The sequence below is a fragment of the Bos indicus genome, chromosome 11 (assembly GCF_029378745.1).
Source record: "Bos indicus isolate NIAB-ARS_2022 breed Sahiwal x Tharparkar chromosome 11, NIAB-ARS_B.indTharparkar_mat_pri_1.0, whole genome shotgun sequence".
NCBI classification, from domain to species: domain Eukaryota; kingdom Metazoa; phylum Chordata; class Mammalia; order Artiodactyla; family Bovidae; genus Bos; species Bos indicus.
This window is the reverse complement of record NC_091770.1, coordinates 3,162,430-3,184,731: the sequence shown is the minus strand read 5'-3', so window position 1 is coordinate 3,184,731 and position 22,302 is coordinate 3,162,430. Positions and strand designations below refer to the sequence as shown.

At 38.9% G+C, this 22,302-nt stretch overlaps 1 protein-coding gene across 3 annotated transcripts in view; it reads left to right on the top strand.

Moving 5' to 3' along the window:
* Positions 1-22,302, top strand: part of TMEM131 (transmembrane protein 131) — a 186,028-nt gene that overhangs the window by 56,814 nt on the left and 106,912 nt on the right. For 2 of the 3 annotated variants that reach the window (XM_070798242.1, XM_070798241.1), the window contains exons 2-3: positions 1,108-1,169; positions 11,901-11,941. In XM_070798242.1, coding sequence (XP_070654343.1) covers positions 1,108-1,169; positions 11,901-11,941 — 103 coding nt within the window. Of the gene's footprint in view, positions 1-1,107; positions 1,170-9,299; positions 10,399-11,900; positions 11,942-22,302 lie in introns of those variants that run through there. The other variant, XM_070798243.1, reaches the window with a different exon arrangement.

Below are 22,302 nucleotides of genomic sequence, written 5' to 3'. Positions count from 1 at the left end.
TGTCTGACTGTTTGTGACCCCAAGGACTGCAGCATGCCAAGCTCTTCTATCCTCTACCATCTCCCAGAATTTGTTTATATTCATGTCCACTGAGGAGGTGATGCTATCTAACCATCTCATCCTCTGCTAGCCCCTTCTCCTTTTGCCTTCAGTCTTTCCCAGCATCAGAATCTTTTCCAGTGAGTTAGCTCTTTGCATCAGGTGACCAAAGTATTGGAGCTTCAGCTCCAGCATCAGTCTTTCCAGTGAATATTCAGGGTTGGTTTCCTTTAAGATTGACTGGTTTGATATCCTTGCAGTCCAGGGAACTCTCAGGAGTCTTCTCGGCACCACAATTAGAAAGCATCAATTCTTCAGCTCCTAGCCTTAGATGGTCCAGCTCTCACATCTGTACATGACTACTGGAAAGCCATAGCTTTGACTATATGGACCTTTGTCGGCAAAGTGATGTCTCTGCTTTTTAATATGCTGTCTAGATTTGTCATAGCTTTCCTTCCAAGGAGCAAAACCTCTTTTAATTTCATCACTGCAGTTACCATCTGCAGTGATTTTTGGAGCCCCTGAAAACAAAATCTGTCATTGCTTCCACTTTTTCCCCTTCTATTTGCCCTTAAGTGATGGGACCAGATGCCATGATCTTAGTTCTTTTAATGTTGAATTTCAAGTCAGCTTTTTCTTTACTCACCTATTAAAGGACATCTTGATTGTGTCCAATTTTTGAAGGTTACGAACAAACCTGCTTATAAGGAGTTGCTTGCAGATTTTTATGTGGACATAAGTTTTCAAATCAGTTAGGTAAATACTTGGAACACAATTACTGCAGCTAGTTGAACTTAATTTCCTACTTTCTGGCAGTATAGCAGGAATAAATATTTTGTGAGTGGCTTACATAGTTTGTAGGTTGTTAAAACTACTTTCTAACTGGATTGTTTTAGTTCAAGCATTTCATTCTGAAGTATTAGTTATATTTTCTTCTTTAACCATTACCATCAAGCAGTAGTATGTTTTAAAAGCATTAACTTGTAGCAATTAATTTTAAATTAAAAGATTTTATTTAAATGAAATTTCTTTCCTGTTAAGTGACAATCTGTTTTGTTTCCATCACAGCATTTATTCAGTCGGAGAGCATAATAGAAGTGCTGCGTTTTGATGATGGAGGGCTTCTACAGGTAATTTTATTTTAAGTTTGAAGAATTATTTAAGGCTCATTGTCAAGCCTTGAATAAAATCTGATTATTATTTTTCTTTTAAAATGTAACTGGTTCAAAAAAATAAAAAAATAAAATGTAACTGGTTCAAATGCAATATATTTTATGAGCTTTATATGCAGACAGGTCAGTAGAGTCATGGGTAATAATACAAACCTTCTTAGCTGTGTGAATTATCTTTTAAATTAAATATTTGTAGGGGATGTTGGGAGGATAGGTGGCGAGTGTCAGATCAGGAGCACTGGAATTGCTGGTAAACTGGATTATAGAGTATGGAGCCAGTGAGGAAAACACATGAATTTGGATGTTGGACCGTAGATACTTATCTGGAAGAGAACTCCAAAGGGTGTATGTACTGTGGATTTACATTTATGTCATCCTTCCCGTAGCCATCCTAAGCCATGTCTTTAAATACATTGTGCATAAAATTAGAAGATGTAATCTGATAAAAAGCCTATCCTTCCTTTCAGATCTAGCTCACATATCACCATGAAGCCCATTTTAGTCTTCCCAGCTCAAAAATCAGTTCTAGGATTTCAGAGCTGAATGAGACAATAAATGACATTTTAACCACTCCTGATTTTCATGGCTGATTTTCACCTTTCTTCAAAACTTTTACCATATTTTGTGCTTATTCTATAGCATTACCACCTTCATCATAATAACATGTGTTTTCAGGTGTCATGTTATTTGGTAACATGACTGATAATTTTTTACTTTTTATATTCAAGGGAAACCAAGGTTTAAAAGATTTAGAAAGTTGCTCAAAATTTCGTGACTTTGCAGTAATGGGACTGGTATTGGAATTCTGTTCTTCTCACTTTGGGTGTGGTAGAAATACATTGGTGATTGTTCGTATCTCTGTTACATGATGCTGCCAATCATGTGTTTGTTTTACTTAATTATAAACTAAATACATGACTTAAATATAGTTCTGAAAAAAACATTTCCTGAAGCTCATAATGAGGGCAGGAAAGTAAAAATTAAAAGTTTGATTAAGGCAACAGAGAAATAATTCTGCTAGGAGCCTGGAGTAAGATTTCTATTTGTGTTGTGGTGTAAATTTAGGTTTTAGGCACTAAGCCAGACAAGCAAGAAAAAAGGTGATCGGTCGTAAGGTTCTTTTTCTCTGACAGTGAAGCAGATCGGTGCTTTGGATGACGGCTCTTTCCCTGCTTCTAAGTTTTTAGATAAACTTACTCTACTTTTACCCAGGAGATGTTAAGAAACACATACCTCAGGCACTGGCTGCACTGTGCTTACAGAACATCTTTGTGTGGCTTTTTATATTTTAAAAGTGAATAAAACAAGATATATAATGATCTCTGGGTTTGTAAAGCCATCTCGTGAGAAAGTGATCTTAGTCTCTTTTTTCCAGTTCTTTAATCTCTTGCAGGGTAAGAACTTGGAGAACCTGTAGGAGTGACCATTTAAAATATCTCCCTTTGGGTGATTTGTAGGATCTAGAGAGCAGGCAACTCAGTACTGAATTTCTGAAAACAGTTCTCCAAATGTAGTTATTTATTACTGATTAAAGGTGGATTTATGTCTTTTAGGAACTAGACATATGGGTTGCAAGTGGAAAATTCTGAAAGCTTGGCGTGTTTTGCTGGTGGTGGGAGTGGGGGGCTGTCAATCCATATCTAAAAGGACTCCGGTATGGAAGAGCTTGTCACCTGGGATGTCATTTGCTCATACTCTTTGGGTCTGCTGCTATGCTGGGACCAGAGCTTGGGGGTGACCTCAGAGTTCTATACCAAAGACAATTTTAGACTGCAGTGTTAAGGGCAGGTAGTACTAAAGTGGTAAACTCAGCCACACTGAAACGGCATTGAGACTCCGGCAGAGTGCCTGATGTTGGGGTGCTATACAGAATGGATTATATATCTTCAACTAACAGAATATTAGACCCTTTGAATAGAAATGTGTAAGAATCATTCATTTTAATGTTGAAGGATGTTTCCTAGGAACAGCAGTTTTGATTTGACATAATGTCATTCTTTCTGGCAATAATTTGCCATTAAGTTCAGCTGTTTCTTAAACAGCTCCTGGTTTCTTGTGATTAGAACAACAGTATATACACGTAGTATTTCTATGGCAGAATACATATCAGGTTTCTCCAAATTAGATTAAAGCTAAAGTAAGGAGAGAGTCAAAGCAGCAGCTTTGTTTGACATGATTTAAAATTAGAATTTTGCCTGAGAGCATTCCCTCCCAGATTGTGGAATTTATATTTTTGTGTTTTGGCTCATAGTGATTTTTTAAGTCCTAGAAATTAATTGATGGTAAGTCAGTAAAAATTGTTCCAACTCATAAAAAATTTGCTAGAAAAATTGGACTTGATTTTCTTGTTTTCTAGAAATAAGGAAGACGAGGCTCATAAAAGTTAAATAATTTGCTCAGTGTTCAGCTGTTAGAGCAAGAATCTGGCATGTAGTACTTACGCAGCTTCCTGGTATCAGAGCTCTTTGCACAGCAGGACACGTGTGCAGCTCTTTCCAGTGCATTCCTTGTGTTAGCACTGGTGACACCTGGGTATGATTAGAAACCGTAGCCGTCCTCTCAGCCGTGTGTTCTGTAGGTGGTGCTTTGGCTGTTGTCATTCCTGGTTGACAGGGCTACTAAGCTTTGGTATATAGAACAAGGAAGCTGAATTCATTTCTTAGATGAGAACAAGATGAGCACAAATACTTGAGGATTTTTCCTCAGGATCTTGCTGAGAACCCCAGCTGACACATAACCATAAAAAAAAAATCTGTTGAGGAGCAGTATGGAAAACATCATAGTAGAGAGCAAACTTAACAGCAAAATGCTACAAGTTTTATCTCTGAGATGAAGACTGGGTTAGAGATGCCCACTAAATACCACTGATACTCAACATCTCCTAGTTGTAGCCAGTAAGGCAAGAAAAATAATCAAAAACTTAAAAGGATTAGAAAGGAGGAAAGAAAACGTTATTCACCTCAGATTATGGTAAGTTTATGGAGGTAATCCAGAGTCTGGAGATAAGTTGTTAGATTCAGTAAGCACTTGAGCAAGTTTTCTGGTTAACAGTTGATATGTAAAACACAAGCGCATCTCTACATTTTATGTTGAACCATATGAATTAAACCACTTTTATGGATCAGAAAAGGCAACAGAGTCCAGCCCAACTCATACATATATGGATACTTGATTTGTGAATCACTGAAGAATGTTGGGGAACACTCAGTAAAGGGTGCTAGAACAAGTGAACATCTATATGGGAGAGACCTCCCACCGATAACAAAAATACTGTAACTTTTTTGGAACTCTGGAGTCTTTTGAAGGCTTGTAACTTCAAGGGGAAGGCTTGAGGTAAGTTAAAGTAGAATATAGTCCGTAAATTAACATAGAATATAGTCCGTTTCAGCGTTTAGCATAAAAGCAGTTACCACCCTCCCCCACTGGCCCGGTGGCAGGCAGCTGTGCAGTGTTTGTCAAACAGCTTGCCCACAGCCTGCAGGAGCCTCGGTGGCCAGAAAAGGGCTCTGTCCTCCAAGTATTGGGGATCCCTGTCCTGACTGCTGCTTTTGATCTCAGAGGTTAGACAAAGAGGCAGGTGGCCATTGTTGTTGCAACTCCCCCACTGTTTAAAAGTTCCTCATCCTTAAGTGACCCAGAAGATTTTTAAAGGTCTAACAACCTTCAAAAGCTATTGCATAATTGGCAGAAATTAGAAAAATCATTTTGAATGTTCAGGGAAGGGCCTGGGTTCATAAAAGACCTGAGAAGACCTTAAGATCAGACCTCAGGTTTATCTTTGCATAGACACAGCCTGCAAAAATTATAAAACCAAAAGCAATAAACAGAAACAAGCAGGCGGCAAACTCTGGAAAAGGAGGAGAATCTCACATCCAGACTCATTCCTCTGGATGTCAGAGGAATGTTATTAGATTCAGATATCCAGTTTTAAACAAAAATCACAGTGTGTAAAAAAAAAAAAAAAAACATGAAAAATGACTCAAACAAAAAAAATAATCAACAGAAACCGTCTCTGAAAAAGACCTGATAGCAGGTCTACTGTACAAATTTGAAGTAGATATACTTTAAAAACAGTCATTTTAAGGATGCTCAAAGAGCTAAAGGAAGATGTGGAGAAAATCAAGAAAACAATATATGAACAAAATGAAAATATCAATAGAAATATAGAAAGCCTTGTTCAGAAACACTGACATGACAGTAACTTTTGATACCAAAACACTTGAAGAGAAATTAGAATCCACCTAAGAAGCACAAGTACCCCTAGAAGGGCACAAGCCAACAGCAATCAGATTTTTCTCATAATAATGCTGACTTTTCTTTAATCATTCATCTTTTTGTTCCTCAGGATCCAGAATTTCCATAGTCTTATCTTCCAGTTTGATGATTCTTTATCCTGCTTGCTCAAATCTGCCTTTGAATCTCTCTAATGAAGTTTTCATTTCAGTCATTGTACAACATTTAAGTTTTGCGAGATGAGTAAGTTCGGGAGATTTAGTGTACAATATGGCTGTAATTAATAATACTGTGTTATATGCTTGAAATTTGCTCGGCTAGTAGTTCTTAATCGTTCTCACAAAAGAAAATTTTATGAAGTGATCATTTCACAATGTATATGCATATTAAAACATCACATTGTATGCTTCAAATGTAAATAATTTTTATTTTCCAATTATACCTCAGTGAAGCTGGGGAAAATAGAAATCAAAAAGAAAATTGAGCTGAAAGTACAGTAACTGAAATGAAGAACTCTTGATTCTGAGGAACAGAAAGATGAAAGATTAAATAAAAGTCACTGGATCCTATGACCATCAAGTGGACCAACATATGCAGTGTCCTAAAAAATTAAAAGAGAGAACACTTGAAGATACAGTGGCTGAAAATGTCACAAATTAATGTGAATGTGAGCATCCAAGACGCTCAGTGGACTCCAAGTAAGGTGAACTCAGAGATGCACACCGGGACATGCTACATCAGACCTTTAAAAGACAAACCCTGAAAGCAACAAGAGAAAAGGGACTCATCGCGTGAAAAAGATCCTCAATAACTTATTAAGAGATTTCTTATCACACACTTTGGAGACCCGAAGGCTATGGGCCCCATATTCAAAGTGCTGTAAGGAAAAGACTATCAACCAAGAATCCTATTTCTGGCAAACCTGTTCTTCAGAAGTGAGGGAGAAATTAAGACATTTCCAGATAAATAAAAGCTGAGGAAGCTTATTACCATTAGACCTAACCCTTGCCCGAAATGCTGGAGAGAGTCCTGCAGGTAAAAATGAAGGAACACTAAACACGGTAAAGGCGTGAAGAAACGAAGATCACAGTAGAATTGAAACGTGGGCAGTTTACAAGCGGGTTTTATTGGAACAGTGGTTTCAAACTCCACATTTTGTTTTCTCCATTATTTAAGAGACTAATACATTAAAAAGAAACAAAACCTAATAGTCTAAAAGCAATGATTAGTGCCACTTTGGTTTGTAACTTCGCGTTTTGGTTTCTACATAAAGAATAATATACTTAAAATAATTATTTGGTTTTAGATACAAAGTATATAAAGAATAAATTTTGTGACACCAACAACTGAAAGAAGTAGGGATGGAGCTGAAAAGAAGTACACGTTGAGTGTGATTGAGTTAAAGCTGATAACAATTCAAATTAAAGTATTACAACTTTAGGATATTTGGTTAATCCACATGGTAACCACAAAGAAAATAGTATAGGAAATACACAAAAAGAATTTAAACATTTCACTTCCAAAAAGTCACCTGAGACAAAAGATGACAGGATTAAAAGAAATGAAGAATGAAAATAGTATAGGGCATTGTAGAAAACAAATAGCAAAATGACAGAATTGAATCGACTATTGAAGCTAAGCTGGTGTTAATTCAGACAAGTCTGTTGTAAATTTAACATACAAATTACAATCTCCACTTAGGGTAATACTAAGAAAATAACGTAAAATATGTGTAAAAGGAGATGAGTGGCCAGCTTCAGCACAAGCTGAACAATTAAGCTTAGACAATTAAGCTAAAAGAAGTCAGTTTTAGGCATACAGAGTCTTACCAAGGATATGTTGGAAATTCCCTGGCAGTCCAGTGGTTAAGACTCTGCACTTCTACTGCAAGGATGCCTGGTCAAGGAACCAAGACCCTACAACCTGGCACAGCCAGAAAAATGAAGTCTCTGAATGTTGCCAAATGCCCCTGGAAGACAAAAATTGTCCCCAGTTGAGAACCACTAGGTTAAGGGATAAACATATTTTTTTTATGATAAGCGAATTTAATAGTATTTGAAAACATAGCACATATATATGTTTGCAGAGTCTTTTCCATTTGTTTGGAAGAATTTCCTCTCTATATCCCTGTGGGATGCTCTCAGAGAGAGAGACAGTGCTCAGACTCCTCTGGAATGTGGGGCCTAGCAGTGAGGTAGGCTGAGATCGGAGCCCTTAAATGCTGTGGAAGAGTGGAATCTGAATTGTGGGCAGGAAGGAGTCTGTGCTTATCTTTGTAGACAGACACAGTGAAAGATCATTTGCAGTATGTCAGGCGGCACCAACTTCATGTGTTTGTGATTCAGTGACGTTTACTTTGCAGTATTGTAAGTATGTCTTCTGTTTGATAGACGATACAGAAATACATGGCACAGGCATTTTCTTGGGCCCTGAGTACTCCTGACAGACCCTTATCTCTGAGCATGAAGCTCAGAGGTTTCTGCTAATCACATGGTAAAATAGGAAATCTGAGTTTCTTGTGGGGATTGCTTCACAGTTTAGAGAGCTAGCCATCTTTTTCATATGATCACTGGCCATTCATTTTTCTTTAAGTGAATTGCCTCTTGCTCTTTGCTTACGTTTCAGTTACAGTTTTCTTTCCCCCAGTTTCTTTATTTTTATTTCTTTTTGCTGTTATAAAAATACTTGCACACGGTACCAGGATCTTTTCATTGTTGCTAATATAACATTTATTTGCTTGATTTTTCTCTCCTTTTTTGGGGAGAGAAGGTGGAGGTATTTACCCTGTTTATTTTTGCTCATTCTTCAGCTTTCAAGATTTTCTGCATCGTTTTGTATTAGGTATTTACAGTTCACAGTTGGACTTTGCTTTTTTGACATGATCCTTTTGTTTTTCTTAATAGAGAAGTTTGTCTCATTTAATCATACTATATATGTGTTTAGTCCATCTAATTTTTATACTTGCCTTTTTATCTCTTGATTTAGAGGCTTAATTTTGGTATGTATTTAAGATATTTATAAACCTTTATTTCTTAAGTTACTTCACACACACAGTAGTGTCTATTATGATTTTCCCTTTTCTCTCAATATTTAGAGTTTTATTATTGGCATGTGCTGAGATCTTTATTCTTGTTTATTATAGTTAAATGACTTTTCTGTTTTGTGGCTTATACTTTTAAAAACAATGTTTACTTTTGGCTTTGCGAACCTTATTTCCACAGTTCCTTTACTGTATCTGCTTATCTTTCACAAGACAGCTTCCTTATTTGCAATTCTTGATGAGTAATCTTCTTGGCCAGATTTTCTTCATGAAGATATTTTTTTCCCCTTTAGAAAGTATGCATGGATGATACTTAAGTCTCCTTTCTGTCGACTCCAAATGGGGGCCACAGACCTGGAATTCTTCGGTTGTACTTTTTAATTGAAGTAAAAGTGACATATAGTAAACTGTTTAAAGTGTACAGTTTGGAAAGTTTAACTATACCCCTGTGAAAGCATTACTACAGTCACGATAATAAATACATGTATCGATGGCCCCCAGAGTTTACTTGTGACCCTTGGTAATTACTTCACCCTCACTCTCCATCTCTAGGCAACTACTCATTTGCTCTCTGATACTATCAGTTTATATTTTAAATCATTTTATATAAACAGAATCATACAGAATGTACTTTTGGGGAATTTGACTCAGCATAATTAAGAGTCATGAGTGTTGCATATATAATAGTTTATGCTTTTTTTTCCCATTCAAATGTTATTTTCTGTTCTTTGAAAATAAAAATATTTTTCCAAGATCATAAAGAAATATTTAATAGAAAAAAAGAAAGGTTTCCAGTCTTTGCGTTTACTCTTTATTGCTGAGTGGTATTCCATCGTTCATACCACAATCCATGTGTCAGTTCATCTGTTGATGGAAATTTGGATTGTTCCAGTATTGGACCTACCATGAATAAAGATGCTATAAAAATTCTTGTATCTGTACATATGCTTTTGTTTCTATTGGGCAATTATCTAGGAGTGGAGTGGATTGGTCACATTTGTAGGTGTTTTAAGTTTAACTTTAGAAATTACCAAGCCTCTTCTAGAATGATGATTCTGTTTTACATTCCCACCAGCAGTGTATTAAAAGTCTATTATTGCACGTTCTTGCCAACCCTTAGTATGGACAGTCTTTTCCGTGTTGGACATTATTGTAGGTCACCATGCCTTGATAACTGATGCTGAGCATCATCTCATGTGCTTCACTGACGTTTGTAGAATTGCCCATTTAAAAATGTTGAGTGGTTTTCTTATTATTCAGCTTCATAAGTTTGCCATATGTTCAGGATACAAGTCCTTCATCAAATAGGTGGTTTGCAAATATTTTCTCTTCAGTATGTGGATTGCCTTTTCATTTTTGTAACAATGTCTTTTAGTGAGCATATTTTCAAAAATTCACTGAAGTCAATGTGTATTTTTTTTTTCTTCAATGACTAGTGTTGTTTTTTTTGTACTGTTTGGAAAATCTTTGTCTATTAGAATGTGGCAAAGATAATCTCCTGTGTTTTTCTGTTGAAGCTTTATAATTTTATGCTTAGAACTGTGATTTATCTAAAATTAATCTGATTGCATGGTCTGATACAAGGATAGTGAAAAGTGAAAGTCATGTCCAACTCTTTGTGACCCCATGGATTGTAATCTTAACAGGCTCCTCTGTCCAGGGAATTCTCCAGGCAAGAAGACTGGATTGGGTTGCCATTTCCTTCTCTAGGGGATCTTCCCAACCCAGGGATCAAACCCAGGTCTCCTTCAGTTGCAGGCAAATTCTTTACCATCTGAGCCAAAAAGGCTAAAAAGCTCATTTTCTTCCACACAGCTTTGTCCAGTTGTTCTAGCACCATTTGTTGAAAAGATGTATGTTTCTCTGTTGAATTACCTTGATGCCTTTGTTGAAAATCAAGTTGACCATAAATGTGTGAGTTCACTTTTGACCCTTCTCCAGTTCCATTTATCTGTTTGTCTTTCTGCCATTGCCACACTGGTTTGATTACTGTAGCTTTTTTTATTTTGGTAGTAAAATATACATAACATAAAATTACAGTTTTAACCATATTTAGATGTGTATTTCAGTGTTGTTAAGTACGTATATGTTTGTTTCTGCATCACCACCATCTAGCTCCAGAACTTTCTTATTCATTCTACACTGAAACTGTGCCCATTAAATGATTCCCCCTTCCCTTTACTGCAGCCCCTGGCAACCAACATTCCACTGTCTGTCTCTGACTTTGATTGCTCTGAGGATCTCATGTAAATGGAATCATGTAGTTTTTGTCCTGGCTTATTTCATGTAGCCTAAGTGTCAACTTAGTCTTCAGGGCTCATACAGGTAGTAGTGTGTATCAGAATTTCCTTCCTTTTCAAGGCTGAACAGTATTCTTTTGTATGTGTAAGCCACACTTTTTTTTTTTTCATTTATCCATCAATAGACACATGAGTTGCTTCCATGCGTTGCAGTTGTGAATAATGCTGCTGACCATGGGTGTCTAAACACCTGCTCAGTCCCTGCTCTGTGTTTTTCAGTTCTTTTGGGTATACACCTAGAATTGTGATTGCTGGCTCTTCTAATCCATTTCCGACACTATAGCCAGAGTAATGTCTTTAGCACTCAGGTCGTCTGGACCATGTCTGTAACTGTCTCCTACAGCTTCAGACCCCTTGTACTGCATTTAGAGAACAGCACAACCAGACTTCTTAGCAGGGCACAACGTAACAGGGTGCTGCCTTGCCTGCAGCCTCATTGCTGCTGCTCTCCCTCCTCTCTCTAGGCTCCAGCCAGATGAATCTGCCATCTTTCTTGAGCACCCATGCTCTTCCCTGTACCAGGACCCTTGCAGGAGCTGTTTTCTCCACTGCCACACACTGCCACTGCTCTTCAGTATAAATGTTATCTCTTCAGACAGGGCTTCCCTTGTGACATATTTAAGCATGTTACCTATTATTTTCGTTCATAGTGTCTTTCCAATTTCATAGCAACTTTCTGAAGTCCTTGATTCAGTGTACAAATATGTATTTGTTTAGTTTTAAAATGACTGACTCCCCCATACCTCAAGCTCCATGATGGCAGGAACCATACTACACCAGTCCCTAAACACAGCCGGGAAGCAGTGAACAGTGAGAGACACACGCAGCCTCACAGGGGACTCTTCTCATAGGACGCACTGGTTTGGCAAACTTCTAAAAATTAAATACCGGTACTTTGTATTATTTCCATGTCGGTTTAAAATTTAATCCAAATTGTTCTCTCATTTGAATAATAATGGTGTGACAGTTCATTTCACATGATTTAGGGATCAGATGTAACCTGAAAGTGAGTATAAAATCAAAGTTGAAGCTGTAATAAAATATGTGGATATTCTGTATGTCTATAGTATAAACATTTGGTTTCTGTGTTTTCACCATCATTTTCTTCCTTCACAGACTGAGACAACACTTGGACTCAGTTCATACCAACAGAAAAGGTAAGGAAGTAATATACATGTATTTCTTTTCCTCTTTTTTAAGATTTATTTTTAATTGGATGATAACTGCTTTTTAAAAATATAAAGTTTCATATATTCACTAAGATACTGACATACTTTTAGTTCTTTCTGGGAGGATTCCTGCTGTCCTTTTCTCTCATACTTGTTTGGTGAAGAGGGAAAAGCAGATTATAAATCACATCATATCATGTATTTCAAGTATTGCATATGTAAAACCAGGTTTAAATCTGAGCTTGCATGTCATCACATACAGAGTGGTTTACTTGTAGCTGAAACACCCCTCGTTTGGAAGAGGCTCAGCTTTACAGCTCCCTAATGACGTCTCCTGTGGTCCAGCCACTTTTTATGGTCTTCGCTTCTGTCTTCAGTTATCATCAAGGGTCTGCCTGCAGGCGCCTAGAGGAGGAGGTTATCCTGTAGTGAGAGAGAGTTCTCATCTCAGAAGACCCTAACTGGTTGTCTTGTTGAGCCCCCTTGTTTGATACATGAGGACTCTTAAGAGTCTTAGAACCAAGGGATGTGCTAACCAAGGTTAGACTGGCAGAGTTTCAGATAGAATTCCTTATCTTCTGATTACTAGCCCTGTATTGCATTCTCTTTGATGTTCTTAAAACGGAATCCTTCAGCATTCACTATTTTCTCTTTTAGCTGGAAGAGAAATATAGTGTTAGTTAAGAATTAGAGGAGGAAGTGCTTTGAAAGAGGAGCAGAGGAGCCAGGGAAGGCAAGTTGTCACAAGGGAGTTTATACTGTAGGGAAGTGGGGTGAGCATCTACACAGTCGGCTTTTAGTCTGCTCTGTGCTGGGGCTGAGGATACACTCCCTTCCTTGACACATCTTGAAGGACAGTGGAGACACCACTTCTGATGAGCTTATGAAGCACAGGTATGGATGAAATGACAAAATGCATACACTTTGTGAAAGAAGGCAGCTTACTTGAAGAGTATATTATAATCAGATGATAGAAGCCTAAGACACATTTGTGTGCCTCACGTGGCATCTTACTCTCATCATCAAATCAGTCCACAAGGCCCAGGTCACAGCTGAGGTGAAGTTAGCTTAAGACTGCAGCTTCTGGTCGCCACTCCTGGGGTGCTGCCTCCCCCAGGTTCTTCTTGGGGGAACCCCCCAGTTTCCACTTGGCAGAGAGATTGCTGAGATGAACACTGTGTCTTTTGACCTCCTGTAGTCATTTCTGTGGCTTTCCTGATGGTTCAGTAGTAAAGAATCCACCTGCCAATGCAAGAGACGTGGGTTTGATCCCTGGGCAATAAGATACCTGGGTGGTAAGATCCCCTGGAGGAGGATCCCACCCCATTATTCTTGTCTGGAAAGTCCCATGGACAGAGGAGCCTGGGATCACAAAGAGTCGGACACGATTTAGCGATTACATAGCAGCAGTCGTTTCTGCGCTGATCTCTCTCTTTTTGTGTCCCAGCTGTATAGCCCATGTGCTGCTTGGTGACTTTCTAGTAAGCCGAGAGCTTCAGCCCCATCCTTCCTTGTATCGCCTCTGCGTGATGTCCTGAGTGAAAACCCTCAGTGTGGAAGTGAAACGGAACCCCTGCTCCAGGGAAATTTATCACATGAAAAGCTTAGTCCCCTTTCCCGCTTTCATCTGCTTCATCCCCAAGGACTTGCAGGATCTTCTGCAAAGACATGAGCTCTGCTTGCTTGATCTCAGGATCATGGGAAGTAGAATTATGAAAGACAGAATTTTCCAACATACTTTTATTTATATTTTTCTCCTTCCTGACTCACCCTTTTGTTTTAATACAGTCATCAATTACTTGATAATGTTTTGTTTAAAGACGTGCTGACTGCATCATATAATGGCGGATAATGTGCCTGCAGTGTTCTGTCAGTGTTTGTTTCCGCCGAACACCAGAATGTTGTGATGAGTATCAGTAATGGTTTAATATTATTGACACGAGGCCACCTTTTATAATGCCTTCTCCTAGGGTTGTGGAGCCATGTGTTGGGAGATTAGAAATCAAGATCCTTGAGTTCTGTGTTCACCAGCTGTGTAGCCTTGAGAGAAACTACTAAAGTTCTGAGCACAACTTTCATTTCCAAATTGGGGAAGATCACTTCTTGGCCTGATATGTCTTATATGTGATGTAAGGTTATGCTTTATATAAGGTTGCTGTAAGGATCAAATGAGAAGACTTATTCGGCATCAGCAGTTGCAAACATGAAAACATTATATGAATGTAGGTTGTGGGTATTTGCTAACGTATCTGTACAGTCATTCAGCAAATATTTACTGGGATCTTTACATACACCAGGCATTATAGTAAGAATTGATATGGGTGAATTTAACTCAGATGACCATTATATCTACTACTGTGGGCAAGAATCCCTTAGAAGAAATGGAGTAGTCAACAAATAGTCAACAAGAGAGTCTGAAATGCAGTCCTTGAATGCAGTCTCAAAAATGACAAAATGATCTCCGTTCGTTTCCAAGGCAAACCATTTAATATCACAGTAATCCAAGTCTGTGCCCCGACCAGTAATGCTGAAGAAGCTGAACGGTTCTATGAAGACCTACAAGACCTTATAGAACTAACACCCAAAAAAGATGTCCTTTTCATTAGAGGGGACTGGAATGCAAAAGGTATACCTGTGGCGGATTCATTTCGATATTTGGCAAAACTAATACAATATTGTAAAGTTTAAAAAAAAAAAAAAAAAACCTGGGGTAACAGGCAAGTTTGGCCTTGGAGTACAGAATGAAGCGGGGCAAAGGCTAATAGAGTTTTGCTGAGAGAACGCACTGGTCATAGCAAACACCCTGTTCCAACAACACAAGAGAAGACTGTACACATGGACATCACCAGATGGTCAACATGAAAATCAGATTGATTGTATTCTTTGCAGCCAAAGATAGAGACGCTCTATTCAGTCAGCAAAAACAAGACCGGGAGCTGACTGTGGCTCAGATCATGAACTTCTTACTGCCAAATTCAGAATTAAATAGAAGAAACTGGGGGAAACCACTAGACCATTCAGGTATGACTTACATCAAATCCCTTACGATTATACAGCAGTAGTGATTCAAGGGATTAGATCTGATAGAGTGCCTGAAGAACTATGGACGGAGGTTTGTAACACTGTACAGGAGGCAGTGATCAAGATCGTCCCCAAGAAAAAGAAATGCAAAAAGTCAAATTGGTTGTCTGAGGAGGCTTTACAAATAGCTGAGAAAAGAAGAGAAGCGAAAAGGAAAGATATAAGCATCTGAATGCAGAGTTCCAAAGAATAGTAAGGAGAGATAAGAAAGCCTTCCTCACTGATCAATGCAAAGAGATAGAGGAAAACAATAGAATGGGAAAGACTAGAGATCGCTTCAAGAAAATTAGAGATACCAAGAGAACATTTCATGCAAAGACGGGGTCAGTAAAGGACAGAAATGGTATGGACCTAACAGAGCAGAAGATATCAAGAAGAGGTAGTGAGAATACACAGAACTATACAAAAAAAGATCTTCATGACCCAGATAATCACGATGGTGTGATCACTCACCTAGAGCCAGACATCCTGGAATGCAAAGTAAAGTGGGCCTTAGGAAACATCACTATGAACAAAGCTAGTGGAGGTGATGGAATTCCAGTTCAGCTATTTCAAATCGTAAAAGATGATGCTGTGAAAGTGTTGCACTCAATATGCCAGCAAATTTGGAAAACTCAGCAGTGGCCACAGGTCTGGAAAAGGGTCAGTTTTCATCCCAATCCCAAAGAAAGGCAATGCCAAAGAATGCTCAAACTACTGCATAATTGCACTCATCTCACACGCTAGTAAAGTAATGCTCAAAATTCTCTAAGCCAGGCTTCAGCAATACGTGAACTGTGAACTTCCAGATGTTCAAGCTGGTTTTAGAAAAGGCAGAGGAACCAGAAATCATATTGCCAACATCCGTTGGATCATCGAAAAAGCAAGAGAGTTTCAGAAAAACATCTATGTGGATCACAACAAACTGTGGAAAGTTCTTAAAGACGTGAGAATACCAGACCACCTGACCTGCCTCCTGAGAAATCTATATGCAGGTCAAGAAGCAACAGTTAGAACTGGACATGAAACAACAGACTGGTTCCAAATCAAGAAAGGAGTACGTTAAGGCTGTATATTGTCACCCTGCTTATTTAACTTATTTGTGAGTACATCATGAGAAACACTGGGCTGGATGAAGCATAAGCTGAAATCAAGATTGCCAGGAGAAATGTCAGTAACCTCAGATATGCAGATGATGCCACACTTATGGCAGAAAGCAAAGAAGAACTAAAGAGCCTCTTGAAAGCGAAAGAGGAGAGTGAAAAAGGTGGCTTACAGCTCAACATTCAGAAAACGAAGATCATGGCATCCGGTCCCATCACTTCATGGCAAACAGGTGGTGAATCAATGGAAACAGTGACAGACTTTATGTTTTTGGGCTCCAGAATCACTGCAGATGGTGATTGAAGCCATGAAATTAAAAGATGCTTGCTCCTTAGAAGAAAAGTTATGACCAACTTAGCATATTAAAAAGCAGAGACATTACTTTGCCACCAAAGGTCCATCTAGTCAAAGCTATGATTTTTCCAGTAGTCATGTATGGATTTGAGAGTTGGACCATAAAGAAAGCTGAGTACAGAAGAATTGATGCTTTTGAACTGTGGTGTTGGAGAAGACTCCTGAGAGTCCCTTGGACTGCAAGGAGATCCAACCAGTCCATCCTAAAGGAAATCAGTCCTGAATATGCACTGGAAGGACTGATGTGAAAGCTAAAACTCCAATACTTTGGCCACCTGATGTGAAGAACTGACTCATTTGAAAAGACCCTGATGCTGGAAAAGATTGAAGGCAGGAGCAGAAGGGGATGACAAAGGATGAGATGGTTGGATGGTATCACCAACTGAATGGACATGAGTTTGGGTAAACTCCGGGAGTTGGTGATGGACAGAGAGGCCTGGTGTGCTGCAGTCCATGGGGTCGCAAAGAGTCAGACATGACTGAGCGACTGAACTGAATTGTGCGTGTTTGCTAACACCCACAATTTTGTTGGTCATTCAGCAAATTTGTTCAGTCATTCAGCAAACATTTACTGGGATCTTTACATACACCAGGCATTATAGTAAGAATTGGTGATTCAGTCATTGTGTTTGTTGTCTGTTGCTTTGTAATAAATTACCTCCAAACCTAGAAGCTTAAAGCGGCAGTTATCTTTCTGTTTCTGAGTAAGAAACTTGAGAACAATTCTAGCTGAGTAGTTGGGGCTCTCACGAGGTCTCTCATGTGATTCCAGCCGAGACATGATTTGGAGTTGCAGGCATCTGAAGATGTAGGCCCAGTGGGTCCTCTCCAAGATGGCTCACTCACGAAACATTAGCAAAAGGCCCCAGTTCCTTGCTGGCTGTTGGCAAGAGACCTTCATTCTTTACCATGGGGACCTCTGTGCCATGTGTCACAGCAGCTGATGACGCTAGAGCAGGAGATCGAATAGAGAGCACAAGGAGAAAGCCATGGTGTCTTTTCTAATTGAGTCCTGGAAATCACACACAGCCACGTCCACCATGTTTTATTCATGGGAAGTTACCCCCAAGGAAAGTAGAATTAAGCCCCCACTACTTGAAGAGAGGCCTATCAGAGAATCTGTGATCATATTTTAAAACTAGCACAGAGCTAAATAGACCAGATAGTCAAGACTCCTGCCCTGGTAAAACCTGTCTGCTAATGGGGAAAACTGCAGGCCATCAAGTAAATGAACAAAATGTCAGCTCAAGAGAAGTCTGGGATAGACAAGACTCTCTTACTTCTTCAGATTTGACCATAAGAAGGTCTCTCTGAAGTGGTAGTTCAGCTTACCTGGTGAAGTCTTAGGGCAGAGCGTTTCAGCAGGTGAACAGCTAGTGCAGGTATCTGATGTTGGGCGCAGTGCTGATGTTATTATATTGTGTTGTTGTAACAGCTGGAATTGTTACTGTGTGCAGTTAGGTAGGAAGAGATACATGTGTATATCTGTGTGTGTATGTATATATGCAGTGTCCACAAGAAGAACCAGAGTCTTCTGATCTTTTAAGTTTCCTGGTACCTGTAGGATAAAAGCCAAAAACACTGGACTAGGGAGTACTTTTCAAGTTTAGGATGGTTGGGGTTCTTTAATTGTATAGTTTGCTGTTCACTAATACTGAGTACAGCCATTTTGGTTGCCTGTGGTTAACCATCAGCATCTAGAAGGTTGTAGTCAGATCCAGAACTTGCTAATATCTGTTTTAAATTCTGTGAAAAAATTAATGTTCTCAAATTGTTTCTTAAGATTTCATTTGGGTATGTACTTAACATTTATTTTATAGCTCTGGAGCTTTTAGCTGTACATGAACTGACATATATGCAAAAAATAGTACTACTTTGCATACATCTTGAAGACTGTAGTAATTTGATGGTAGACTTAATCCCAACCATATCAAATATTACAGTAACTCTGAGAGGTTTCAACACTAATTGTCAGACTATATTAAGGAAAGATCTAAGCATATATTGTCTACAAGAAATGTACTGTAGTTTTCAGTTTATATTTAATTTTTTAACCATTTGTTTTGAAATAACTTAAGAAAATAAATGCAAAAATAGTACAAAGAATTGTGCTACTGACCTAGATTGATTCCCCTAGTAACATTTTACCACATTTGCTTGATCATCATCTCCTTCTCCACCACTTCTTTCCTTCTCTCTCTTTCCCTATCTCTATATATGTATATGTGTAATTATTTTTCTGAATTTTTTCAGACTCAGTTGTAGACATGATACTCTTTTACCCCTAAACACTTCAATGTATATTTCTTATAAATATGTACATTATGTTATAAATCACAGTAAAATCAGGAAATTAGCATTTACATATAGTAGTATTTAATCTACAGACCTTATTTTAATTTTTTCAGTTGGTCTGCTAATGACTTTTATTTTAAAAAGTAAAGAAATATTTATTAGAAGGGGCTAGAGTGAACTACCCTCCCCCCAAAATTTTGTTTGTTCAGTGAAGTCTCTCCTTCATTTCTGATTGATGGCTTTGCTGGGTATTGTATTGTTGTTTGATAGTTATTTTCTTTCAATATTTTAAATATGTCATTCCACTGTCTCTCTGCCTACAAAATTTCTGTTGAGAAATCCACTTGTACAGTAGCTCCTCCTTACCTGTGGGACATACATTTCAGACACTGCTCTGTTACTGCAGGTGGTACCGAACACTGAATATACTCCACTTCTTCCTATACTGACACTAGGTCACACATACAGAAGGGTACAGGGACAAAGGGGAGTCATGTCTCAGGGCAGAGCCAGACACACGAAGTTGCCCCGTGTTCCTCAGAGAGGTGTGCAGTTTAAAACGTAAGTGTTCTTTGTTTCTGGAATTTTTCATTTAGTGTTTTCAGACCACGGTTGAACGCATGTAACTGAAACTGCAGAAAATGAAACCACAGATGGGGGTGCCTACTGTAGTCTATGTGGTGGGGTGTGCTCCTTGTGTGTGATGTGTCACTTCTGCTGCTTTCAAGATTCTCTCTTTGACTTCTGACAATTTAATAATAATGTGCCTTTTCAAGTTCAACCTATGTGGGGTTCTTTGGGCCTCAGAACCCTGGATGTCCTTTGATCTCCCCACAGCACTAGGGGAGCTCAATGTCTCCCTTGGGCTGACTCCGCCCCTAGAGAAACTGCGGTACAGGGGCCCTCTCAGTGCCGCGCTGCCGCAGCCTGGCGCTAAGGAAGCGATATGAGCAGACTACGCCTTTTCTCTTACCGTTCTAATACACTGGGGGCTTTGTTTGCTTTTGAGTTTTTCTTTCTTTTCTCCTCTGTGGTCCAGGGATGTTCTCTGGGCTCCATACTAGAAGTAAGCAATCAGACTCCAGAGGTGCAGAGCCCTGGAATCTGCATTTCTACAAGCATCCTAGATGATTAAGATGTAGGTAGACCACAAATCATTCGTTAAGAAATACTGGGCCAAAGAGTACCTTTGGTTTAGGTAGTAATTACCCCTAGGAAAACATTTTAAATTTCATAGTTCATGCACATTCCCAAAGCTCTCAGAAGGTACTGTATGCTTTATTTGGGAAGGTCTTGTATGCTAATAATCATTGATGGTGTGAGCACTCACCTAGAGCCAGACATCCTGGAATGTGAAGTCAAGTGGGCCTTAGAAAGCATCACTATGAACAAAGCTAGTGGAGGTGATGGAATTCCAGTTGAACTATTTCAAATCCTGGAAGATGATACTGTGAAAGTACTGCACTCAATATGCCAGCAAATTTGGAAGACTCAGCAGTGGCCACAGGACTAGAAAAGGTCAGTTTTCATTCCAGTCCCAAAGAAAGGCAATGCCAAAGAATGCTCAAACTACTACACAATTACACTCATCTCACATGCTGGCAAAGTAATCCTCAAAATTCTCTAAGCCAGGCTTCAACAATACGTGAACCATGAACTTCCAGATGTTCAAGCTGGATTTAGAAAAGGCAGAGGAACCAGAGATCAAATTGCCAACATCCGCTGGATCATGGAAAAAGCAAGAGAGTTCCAGAAAAACATCTATTTCTGCTTTATTGACTATGCCAAAGCCTTTGACTGTGTGGATCACAATAAACTGTGGAAAATTCTGAAAGAGATGGGAATACCAGACCACCTGACCTGCCTCTTGAGAAATCTGTATGCAGGTCAGGAAGCAACAGTTAAAACTGGACATGAAACAACAGACTGGATCCAAATAGGAAAAGGAGTACGTCAGGGCTGTATATTGCCACCCTGCTTATTTAACTTATATGCAGAGTACATCATGAGAAATGCTGGGCTGGAGGAAGCACAAGCTGGAATCAAGATTGCCGGGAGAAATATCAATAACCTCAGATATGCAGATGACACCACCCTTATGTCAAAAAGTGAAGAACTAAAGAGCCTCTTGATGAAAGTGAAAGAGAAGAGTGAAAAAGTTGGCTTAAAGCTCAACATTCAGAAAACTAAGATCATGGCATCTGGTCCCATCTCTTCATGGCAAATAGATGGGGAAACAGTAGAAACAATGTCAGACTTTATTCTTCTGGGCTCCAAAATCACTGCAGATGGTGATTGTAGCCATAAAATTAAAAGATGCTTACTCCTTGAAAGGAAAGTTATGACCAACCTAGACAGCATATTACTTTGCCAACGAAGGTCTGTCTAGTCAAGGCTATGGTTTTTCCAGTGGTCATGTATGGATGTGAGAGTTGGACTATAAAGAAAGCTGAGTACAGAAGAATTGATGGTTTTGAACTGTGGTGTTGGAGAAGACTCTTGAGAGTCCCTTGGACTGCAAGGAGATCCAACCAGTCCATCCTAAAGGATATCAGTCCTGGGTGTTCATTGGAAGGACTGATGTGGAAGCTGAAACTCCACTACTTTGGCCACCTGATACGAAGAGTTGACTCATTTGAAAAGACTCTGATGCTGGGAAAGATTGAAGGCAGGAGCAGAAGGGGATGACAGAGCATGAGATGATTGGATGGCATCACCACCTCAATGGACACGGGTTTGGGTGGACTCTGGGAGTTGGCGATGGACAGGGAGGCCTGGTGTGCTGCAGTCCATGGGGTCGCAAAGAGTCAGACATGACTGAGCGATGCTTAACTTTGACCTTGATAGTTCACCAAGAAACATAGATTTCTTGTATCTCTCCAGTTGTTCTCTCACTTGAAATCAGAAAATAGTCCTTATTCATCTCCTTATCTCGAAATAAGCAGTTAATATTTTCATGAAAATAAAAATTATATTCAGGCTTCTAAAACAAATGCAATCACTGCGGAAAATATAAGATCATGTATTACTTTTTTAATGTCTCAGATTCTGTTTCTTTGGAAGTGACAAAGGGCACCGTTTTTCATACTGCTTCTCCAGTTTATTTTTCACCCTTATGGATTCGTAGACATTTGCTTTTTAAAGCACTCAACAGTGTCATGGCCATTCTAAATAAACAGTAGCGACCATTTCAATCAGCTGTGGGTACACAACAGCTATGTTGTTGGATTTTTTGTTTTGTTAAAATAAGTTTATATGCCTATGACAATTTGTGTTGTACCTACTCAACTGTTAAATTCTTCCTTAGATACAGATCTGCTGTTGTCTTGAAAATACACATTTATTTATGAGGTAATCGTCTTTTATATATTGTTCCCTCTATCTCATATTCTGGGAGCATCCTGTAAATGTCACAGTAACAATTGCTGGACACCACCTCTTTGGAACATTTTATGGCAGGTCTTAGCCCACTTGAGGCATAACAAAGGAAAACAAGGTCTGAGGATTTAAAAGGAAGAAACAGAATTGTTGTTACT